General features: G+C 44.8%; 1 protein-coding gene across 1 annotated transcript in view; it reads left to right on the top strand.

Annotated features, from left to right (window-relative positions):
- The window catches only part of ano10b (anoctamin 10b), an 11,574-nt gene extending 1,622 nt beyond the window's left edge, over nt 1-9,952 (top strand). Inside the window, exons 2-15 of the mRNA XM_017434672.3 lie at nt 489-751; nt 1,313-1,486; nt 3,275-3,412; nt 4,607-4,723; nt 4,813-4,929; nt 5,064-5,402; nt 5,477-5,659; nt 6,176-6,231; nt 6,319-6,393; nt 6,790-6,954; nt 7,030-7,221; nt 7,294-7,431; nt 7,511-7,627; nt 7,710-9,952. Of these exons, the coding sequence (XP_017290161.1) occupies nt 496-751; nt 1,313-1,486; nt 3,275-3,412; nt 4,607-4,723; nt 4,813-4,929; nt 5,064-5,402; nt 5,477-5,659; nt 6,176-6,231; nt 6,319-6,393; nt 6,790-6,954; nt 7,030-7,221; nt 7,294-7,431; nt 7,511-7,627; nt 7,710-7,733 (2,091 nt within the window). The 5' untranslated portion in view covers nt 489-495 and the 3' untranslated portion in view covers nt 7,734-9,952. The remainder of the gene's footprint in view (nt 1-488; nt 752-1,312; nt 1,487-3,274; nt 3,413-4,606; nt 4,724-4,812; nt 4,930-5,063; nt 5,403-5,476; nt 5,660-6,175; nt 6,232-6,318; nt 6,394-6,789; nt 6,955-7,029; nt 7,222-7,293; nt 7,432-7,510; nt 7,628-7,709) is intronic.
- Nucleotides 9,953-10,037: the final 85 nt, after the last annotated feature.

Raw genomic sequence — 10,037 nt, 5'->3', positions numbered from 1 at the left:
CACAAAATAGTTATTTTTTCTTCTTATTTATCACTTCTATAAACTGAATGTATGCAAAGTGACAACACTAATACATTCGTCGTAGCCTACGTTATGAAATATTTACATGAATCATTGATACAATTATGATAGAAACGACAGAAGAAAATATATAGACACTTTTCTATCGTCCCCACGATATGGATCGTTATATCGCCCAGCACTACTTTCAGGAAGCGATCTGTGGTCGAACATCTACAACTAATTAACTTTCGGGGTGGCGCAGTTAGTCGACCCGAGCAGTAAAGTCTGCAGATACTGAGCTCCCGTGTGGGGTGGTAGTAGCTGAGGGTCATCCTCGACACGTCTCCCTGCAGCCTGCGTTCTGTTACTAACGAGGTCTTTTTCTTTTCTCATCAAACTGTGAGATGATCTTACCCTAAAACTGGCATCAACGGCGGCGGGCGATAAGCATTCCTGGATGTCGTTAACTTGTTTTCCCTCCTCAGACTCAGGATGAAGAGGGCAGGTGATGATGAAGGTGCGCAGCAGCAGCAGCAGGGCGGTGAAGCGGCGGGAGGGAAGGCTCAGAGCAAGCTGAGCGCCGCCGCCGCCTCCGCCGCCTCCGGACCGGGCTGGACCAAAGTCAGCTGCCCCTGCTGCGCCTCAGAACGGGTCGAGCCGCTGGTTCTGGTGAAGCTCGGGCCGAAGGTGGGCCCAGAGACGAAGCGGTGGCTCATGAAGCTGATCGGAGCGCCTCAGAAGGACGGAGGTGAGGACTCCTGTTCGAGTCCGACTCAATCCAGAAGTTTCCAGAATCATCGATAAAACATTTAACTGCATTTCCATCAAATAAGTCGATAAATCAAACCATGTCTGCAGACTATTTTAGCCGTTCTCACATCAAAAAGTTCGGCTCGTTCAGGAGATAGCTGTTCTACTTTTATAATTAAAATATTTAACTTTATTTACAAACACACGGAGATCCCTTTGGTTCCTTTAAAACATGGTTCTCCTTCAATCAGCTGCAGCTGCTGGCTCCATTTCTGTCTTAGGCTACTTTTAGCTTCTATCTAGCTTTTGGCTACTTGCTGAAACAAAACAGTAGCTGCAAGAAGCTAAACTTAGCAAAACAGCAGCTCAAAAAGAGCGTAGGAGAATAAATAAAAGTATGTTGCAGATTTCAGAGAAAGGTTTTGAAGGTTTCTGTGGAGAAAAGTTTTGTAAATAAAGTTTTTAGCTGAGCTGAACGTTTTGGTGTGCGAACGGTTAAACATGGCGTGCCTCTGTAAGTGCAGTACGTTCACACGCTCACCTGCCCGTCCCGCTCCAGGCGCTGGGTTATTGGCCCACCCGGGCGAGGACGCCAGCGGTAACATCATCGTGGTGTCGGCGCCTCGCTGCACCTTACTGCGGGCCACGGAGGAGCTGGGTCTTTGTAAGAGTTACCACAACGGCAACATGGAGGCCTTCTCCTACAGCGACAGAGACAACTTTAAGGATTCAGGTAGGGCCGGGGGCGCTGATGGCGTCTGAACGATAAAAACTGTCACTATTAGACATAAATAAAACCTGTAACGTCACCTGTAACGTCACCTGTAACGTCACCTTTACGACACCGTTTCCCGTCCTCTGAACTGTAACTGCAGCTCATCAGTGTTTTATGATTATTCTAGAGGATCATTGTAAACCTAATTTTACTTTATTGCTAAATAATGTAAATGTAGCACAGAGCTGCGGCCATCTTTATTTCCATTTAAAGGCATCACTGCCTTGTAGAAGAGTTAGCAGGCTTTACTTTCTGACATAAAAGCTTAAAATCGTCTCTCGTTTCTCCGCATTTTCCTTTAAGGAGCTACACTCTCTTGTAATCTTTTTAAAGCAGCCTCGATCAGACCTTTAGCTCCATTTTCACTCCTTATATTTGACTAATTTCAGAGGAATGTTTATGTAAGTTAAGACAACTAACTCATAAAAAGGCTACGAAACCAAGGAGATAAAATAAAGACCAGAAAAAAAACCATATTAAGGTGAAATAAGACATTAAAGACAGTGTAAAATAAAGAGAAGTCAGATTAGTGATGGCTCTTTTATACAAATGTGTCTAAAGTTAATTTAAAATCGGTCAGGAGGATCTTGTCAGGGAGGTTATTCCAACCTTAAAAAAGATCAGTAACAGTTTATTTAAGAGCGAGACCTGCTCGGGCTTTGAAGGCCATCATCACAGTCCTGTAAACGAATCTGAAGAAGCTGAGACAGGAAACAGGAGCGATAGTCCAGGGGGGTCCAGTCCTGGTCCTGGAGGGCCACCATCCTGCAGGTTTCAAGTGTTTCTCTGCTCTGACTCACCTGACCTGAATGTCTGAGTGATTAACGGGTTTCTGCAGAACCTGAGGAGCAGAGAAACATCTGAAACCTGCAGGATGGTGGCCCTCCAGGACCAGGAGCAGGACCAGGACTGGACACTTCTATAATAGTCCAAGCAGCACGAAACATAAGCATGAACGTCCATCTCAAGATCGTCCCTGGATAACATTTTACGACTCTCCCTCAGGCTCCTGAGATGCAAAAACAAAAACCTGAACTCAATTTAATTTACATGAGGTTATCTGTGACGATAACACCAAGATCCTGACAGACTTGTGTAAAATGTTTCGACAGGGAGCCTGGATGGTTTGAAGCAAACGATTTAAGAGAGTCAGGACAAAAATAGCCACCTCAGTTTTTTTATTATTAAGTTTTGGGTCATTCAGAAAGTTAAGGTTGAGGACACATAAGCTGCTGCGTCCTATAAAAGATACAGCTGCATAAAATGGAAATCTGAGTCACGGGGTAACATAAATATGGTGGATAACAGGAGGACCGAGGATAGACTCCTGCGGTACTCCACGGGACAGTAATCAGCCCTAAATGATCAGGACTTAAACCAGTTTGAGGCCCCGTTCACATGGGGATCTTTATTTTTACTGTTTGCACACGGAAGCTGTTTCAGGACGACTAAAACTTGGTTCCAGAGTGAAAAAGTCCATAAAACTCTTAAAACTGTTGCGTCTTCGTGTGGACAAGACAACAAAGCTCACGGTCCTGCCTAACCTAACCTAAAATGTTTTAGAAAGACAGCATTCCTGTGTGGACCGGGCCTAAGGCTGCGTCAGAGGTACCAACCCAGTTCTGGAGGCGGCCCGGTCGAATAATCTGCCCAAGATGAGCTCATTGATCACAGAGTAGAATTAGACTGTCTGAATTAGGTTGTTGAATTCTAAAGTTTGGTTTCGGTTCCGTCTGTGCGCCGCAGACAACATGGAGGCGTTCCTGACCACGGCCGAGCGGCAGTACATGGTGAAGTACGAGCTGGACGGTCTGCGGGCCCAGAGGGACCTGAGGATACCGGGTCTGCCCGACAGCTGCATACTGCAGAACCGAGACAACATCTGTGAGTTCACGCACGTTCTGTCAGCACAGAAACAGGACGGTCGCGTTCACCGCAACAATAAAACAATAATTCATGAAGCTGCAATCTGTGTCTCCTAACTGAACCTTCCTGCCTTCAGCTGAGAAACAATAATTATCTTTAAACATTTACAATATTATTAAATCATCCTTTCTTTTAGTATTTTACCACCAAGGACACAAAGTTTTTTTTGTAATATTTCAAGTGGTTTTGATCAGTAATTCCCCAAACTTTCTGAATGTCTTTTAAAGTTAATTTTTTTTTATTTCAGCTGCTTTTTCACTCGTTTTTGGTCCTTGCAGCGTCGGCTTAAGAAGCGAGGAAAGTGGAGGAAAACAAACTATGTTTAAGAAAAAGAAATATTTCAGTTGATCATCTACTGTTTGCTGCTAAAAGCTCTTTGGGAATCCACTTCCTGATACTAAAATGTTATTTTATGTGTCAAACTCTGTTATTGTTGGTATTTGTTTAAGAACTGGGAACAAACTGGGCCTTTGTGACAAGCTGACGATGATAAAAGTTTTTATATAAATTGGTTCTTTGCTAAGCTTTGTGTCAAAACAACACTGGTTCATCCCTTTAGTTTAAAAGCCTTTCAAGGCCTGAATGATGCAAAATTAAGTAACGTGACACAAAAAGGTCAGAAACTGCAATAAAAGAGAGTAAAAATAGCAGCCAAATGCAAAAAAAATATATACTTTTAAGACTTCTAAAAGCCTTAATTGTTGATTAAAACCTTGGAAGCAAAATACAAATCATTGAGGGACGACTGAAGACTTTTGCACAGTACTGTATGTCCCGTTCTGAATTTATCTCGTTTAAAGCATCATTTATTAATATTAGGATATGAAGTTGAAGGGAAAATGAGCAAAAACTGATCCGAACATCTGCCTGCGATGTGGTTCTCTAAACAGCACCAGAACCAAGAAAAAGAACTCAGATGTTGACAGAAACAACCAACTTATCGGCTCAAGTTAAACTAGTTAAACCAGTTAAACCATCAGTACAACACCTGGGGGGTCAAGGTGGTCAAAAAGGGTCGAGGATCAAGAACCTCTTACAGTCGAGCTCGTTAAAACTGCAGCTTGGGGCTAGTTTCCACTGCTTAATTAAAAGCTGTCCTCCGTCTCAGTTTGGTAACGGTGTATATCCTGGCGCCGCTGCATGTCGTTGCAGGGCAGAAGCTGGGCTCGTTCGGTCTGATCGTCGACACGTTCCCGCTCCATGAGCCAAAGAAACTGAAGGAGCTCAGCGAAGCCTGGTACGCTGGCAATCAGCTGGTTCAGCCGCTGGGTGGGTGGAGTCGCAGCACCGGTAAAGCTCCGCGAGCAGCCGACCTGCGGCCTCTAACACCAAACACCTCTCCGTCTTAATCCATCCAGACAAAGTCAACGAGTACTTTGGGAGCTCTGTGGCGTTCTACTTCAGCTTCCTCGACTTCTACACCTGGTCTCTGCTCCCTCCGGCCGTTCTGGGCTTATCCATCGCCTACTTCTCAGGTAGGTGTGTGGATTTATCTTCATCAGCTTTTAGCGATGTCGCCGGTGGCTCTAATGTGCCAAAATAACCATTCCAGTTAGGAGCTGAACAACAAATGGCAGCGTTTACCTACAGATCTTTCTGCGTGTCTCAGGTGAGGTTCAGAGGGAGATGCTGGAGTCGGTCTCAGGCTCTCAGGCCGCAGACGACCAGGACGACCCGGGCCTGGTGATCAGCGGTCACATGGTCCAGGCGGTGTTCAGCATGCTCTGGTCCACCGTGGTCATGGAGATGTGGAAACGCCGGAGCGCCTCGCTCTCGTACCGCTGGGGGACCCTGACCCTGGCTGAGCGCTTCGCAGAGCCGCGGCCCGGCTTCCACGGCGACCTCGGGGTGAACCCGGTGACGGGTCGCGTGGAGCCGCTGTTCCCCGAGTGGCAGAGGGACCTGCGGATGGCGCTGGTGTCGGTCCCGGTGGTGGGGCTGTTTTTAGGTGAGGCCGTGCAGCCAGCTGTGAAACATCGGCTGAGGCGCCGCAGGTGCTGATGGAAGCTGTCGCCCCTGCAGGGCTGGTGGTTCTGGGGATGACCTGCTTCTACTGGGGCGAGGCCCGGGTCCAGCAGCTGCACAAAGACTGGGACTCCCTGCTGTCTCAGACTCTGCTCTACGTGCCGTCGGTGCTGCACATCGTCTACACAAACATGCTCGCCACCGTTTACAGGACGGTCGCTCAGACTCTGACTGAATACGGTGAGCGGGGCGGAGGGGCGGAGCATGACTCAGGAGCGCCGAGTCATGCTTCGTACCGTTTTAGCTGTTCAGCTCCATCAGGAGGCGGCTGCTGTGACTTCTGATTTTTAACTTTATTTGTAATTTTCCTCCCATAGAAAAACTCAGATCTTCAGTTCTTTCAGTAAACTGGCTGGTCTTCTAAAGCTACTTTTAGTTTTTAGCTACTGTTCTGCTACTTATAGCTAACCTTTTGCTACTTTTACCAAGCCTTTTGCTTTTGCTCTTTATGTGTTTTTTGTGTGCATGTTGTGAAATCTACAAGAGACAAACTTTATCTCATCTTTTAGCCACCATTCTTCAGCTCCTTTTAGCTGCTGTTCTGATTCTTTAGCTTTGAGTTTCAGCTTCTTCAGCGCTCAGCTTTCACGCTGCATTTTAGCAGAAAATCCTAATTTCTGTAATTATTTGCGCTGATTCGTAGATTAACATAGAACACTAGATTTGGGAACCAAGTCTGTTCTTATTTGCCCTCAGAGAACCACAGAGAGGAGTCGGCGTACGAGAACCATTTGACCGGAAAAGTTCTGGTGGTGAGTTCCTTCTGTTCTCCTTTCAGTCCATTCGCTCATTGTCAACCCGACCCGACTCTCTGACTCGACTCTTCTTCATGTCCTCAGTTCACGTTCTTCAACTGCTTCGCGGTTCTCTTCCACATCGCCTTCTTCAAGCAGGACGTGCCGCTGCTCCGTAAGGTAAGATCTCCAGTTCTGCTTCTGAACTCCAGAAAAAGTTGTGTTTTTACATCAACTTCAAACTATTTGATGTTTAAAATGTGCAGATTGTTGTAAATAAGATTTGTCCCTCAGATTATTTATTAAAGCAAATCTATCAGAAAAAAATAAATAAATCGCCTTTAGTAAGAAAACCTTTTAAATCTTTAAACTTCAGCTGCCGATAACTAATTTTTCTTTTTTAAATGCTGAATTCTTTCAGCTGAATGTTTGGAGTTTTCCGAACATTTTTAAGCATTTTGTTTTACTTATTTAAGGATGTTTTTCCTCGTTTTGCTGTTTTGTGAAGCGTTTTAAACCAACCCTGAGTGGATCCAGGATCAGATTTTTATATTTTTCCCTTCTGTGCGTTTAAAGCGTCTCGCCTCGCTGCTGATCGTGACTCAGCTGGTCAACCAGGTGACCGAGGTGGTCATACCTTTCCTGGTGGACCGGTTCATCAGCGCCCCCCACAGGACAGAGACCGCGGACGACCCAGAAGAGGACAAGTTCAGGAACCAGAGCACGCTGCCTGCTTTTCCTGTGAGTAAATCAGCAGAACGCTCATCAGAACCGGGTTCGAATCGAAACGAGTGAAGCTGTGCGGTTCCGTCACAGGGCCTGTTTGCAGAGTACATCGAGCTCCTGGTGCAGTTTGGGTATCTGAGCCTCTTCTCCTGCGTGTTCCCCCTCACCGCCGTTCTGCTGCTTCTCAACAACCTGACGGAGATCCGATCGGACGCCTACAAGATCTGCAGGCTCTTCCGCAAACCCTGCTACCCCCCCGTGGCCAACCTGGGCGTGTGGCAGGTCAGCAGCGAGCGCGGACAGGAAGCGCACACCTCCGCCCGCTCTGGTAACGTCGGCGTCCTTGTGTTTTAGATCGCCTTCGAGGTCCTGAGTTTCGTCTCCGTCGTGTCCAACTGCTGGCTGCTGGTGCTGTCGCCGCGGTTACAGAAGAGGTGCCAGGAGGGCGAGCTGAGCAGCGCCAACCTGCTGCTGGGGGCCGTTATCGTGGAGGTAAGGGGACGCTGCGAGCGACGCGACCGCTCCTCTCCCGAGCCGCCTTCGCTCTGACCGCTTCTCTGTGCGTTCGCAGCACCTGCTGATATTAGTCAAGGTGATTCTGGCGGCTCTGATCCCAGATGAACCCGGCTGGATCAGAAAGAAGAGGGAGCACATCGAGTACACGTCCATGCAGGCTCTGAGACAGCAGGTTAACCCGACTCTCACCCTCCTACACGTTCTCACCACCTCCTCCATCCCTCTGAAAACATTTCCTCCTTTTCTTTTCCCAGAAGCTGCAAACTGAAGAGTCCTAGCTGCGTTTCAAGGCCGCCGTCGCCTGGTTCCAAGTGTTCTCGTTGCCTTCAGCAAAAACCACGCGGTGCTTCTGCGATTAACGCACAGATCTATCCTGCAAGTGCAATTCAAACAGCAGCTAAAAAGTGTTTTTTTTATTTTTATTTTGGGATCTTAAGCAGCAAAGTGGCTGCGTTGGTTTTATTTTCAGCGTCAAAGTGTTGCGTTGAAGGCTTTTACAGGAAAAACTCACAAAGACTTCACAGCGTGCTGACTGCCAAAGAAAAACGAGCTGCAGTTTGGGTTCAGGAGCCATGATTAGAAAACAGTATCGTTAACGGAGTTTTAATCAAAACAGAATAAAAGATAAAATCTTTAAGGCTGCCTTCAGAATTATTTGTTGTACGTACGGCAACATGAAGGATAAACAGGAATACAAAAAGTTGAATGAAGCTTGACGCAGCTGCTATGAGCTTGTCTGTTAGCAAAATATCTTAGGAACCACTGGACAAACGTAAACGAAGCTTGCAAAGTCTTTAGATGTACGTCTGCAACTCATTAACACGATTCAAGAAGGCCACCACAGCCTCCTGAACTACAAAAATGGCTACATTTCAAGCTAAAATTTGGCGTGGTAGTAGCTGAGAGTAATCCTCAACACATAATCTGAGGGCTGTTATCGAGGTTTAACCAAATTCTCAACATTAGATGAAAACTTAACTTAACTGGTCATAATAAATGCCGTCAAATATGTCTTTATTATTCTGTTTGAGGCGCATTATTTCACTTCAACAAAGGCAAATTTATTTAAAGAGTTTTGAGACTTTCTGAAGCTCCTATAACTCAAGGGATGAGCCACACAGCAGATCCTTTAAGAATGAACGACACAAATGACATATTTTTGCGCCAGCATTGCCAAAGAGCAGCTAAGTGTTGAATTTAAGGCTTACAGGACAGTTTAAAGCAGTTAAAACCTGATCCAGGACCAGCTAAATTTACTGATAACTTAATTGGTCCAAAAAATATAACTTAATAGGTAAAACTTTGCTTTTAAACAGGCATTTTTCTCTTGAAATGGGAACTAATTAAATTGTCTTTGTGACTCTGCGGGTAATAAAGTGAATAAAAATCAAATTTAAAGCCGATTTTCTTTGTCAAGTTAAATTATAGATACACGATTCAATACAGCAACTGATTAAAACTTTGTAGCCTCGTTAAATATGGACATAAATTAAAGCATTTTACAACTTCAAAGCATATTTTACTTACCAGGTTGTTTCCTTTCCTTTTGCTTCTTTGTGTAAATCCACTTTTTAGGAGAAAATAGTTAAAAGTTGTTTCTCTGCGTGTCGGAGCATAAAATGGCTGCTGCGCAAAATTAGCAAACTTTTTTTTAACATTTAGCTAAAGCTAACCAAATAATTCTAAAATTACCAGCAAAACACACGTATGTACCTTCTATCCAAACAATTCTAAAATTAACAGAAAAACACGGGTATTTAACTTTGTTTGGGTCGGTTTTAAGAAAATATACACGTTTATATTTAGTTCGTTAAAGTCGTAGTTGGTGTTTTACGGCGGCTGAAGCTAACGAATCGTGCTAACTGCTAACCTCTAAAGATCGTGCGTAAGTTACGTAAACAGCGTAAAGTCGGAGCAGCGCTGCGTACGCACCTGAGGCAGGTGTTTCCAATCAGCGGGAGGAAAATTAGGGTTTGTTTCGTTTAATTTAACAACCCGTGCGCTTGTGGAGACTTTCTGAGAACCCCAGCAACCTTATTTACAAATTATCCACAGTTGTTACTTCATTATCCCTCATTTTTCTGAGTAAACCTGGGAGAAAAGTGCCTATTTATTATTAAAAATCTCCTTTAATGATACTGTCTTCTAAAATAATGGTGAAAGGAAATGTTTTCTGATGTTTTATTTGCTTTGAACATTTGTGCAGCTCTAGAAACAAATGCAACTAATATAAAAATATATTTAAACTTGACATGGAAGTCCACTAATTGTATTTGGGTGTTAGTGCTGAGTTCAGCCACCAGATGGCGCCACACTGACATGTTTACCCTTTAAACCTGCAGATGGAGGCTAAAGACTCCCAACAGCTGGAGCAAACATCTGCTGTCCTGACACTAATAATAGGTCTGTGTGTGTGTGTGTGTGTGTGTGTGTAAATGGAGACAAAATTAGACAATCTAACGCTGACAGCTGCTTCAACAATAATAAAAACACGAAAGAATCTTGTTGATTGTTCTTTTTTCAGCTTTGTGAGTCAACAGCATCTTGTTTCTCATGTATTTAGTTTTAAAAAGCTAATTTAG

The sequence above is a fragment of the Kryptolebias marmoratus genome, linkage group LG11 (assembly GCF_001649575.2).
Source record: "Kryptolebias marmoratus isolate JLee-2015 linkage group LG11, ASM164957v2, whole genome shotgun sequence".
In the NCBI taxonomy this organism is placed as follows: domain Eukaryota; kingdom Metazoa; phylum Chordata; class Actinopteri; order Cyprinodontiformes; family Rivulidae; genus Kryptolebias; species Kryptolebias marmoratus.
The sequence above is the reverse complement of the archived record's forward strand: the minus strand, read 5'-3'. Positions and strand labels throughout refer to the sequence as shown.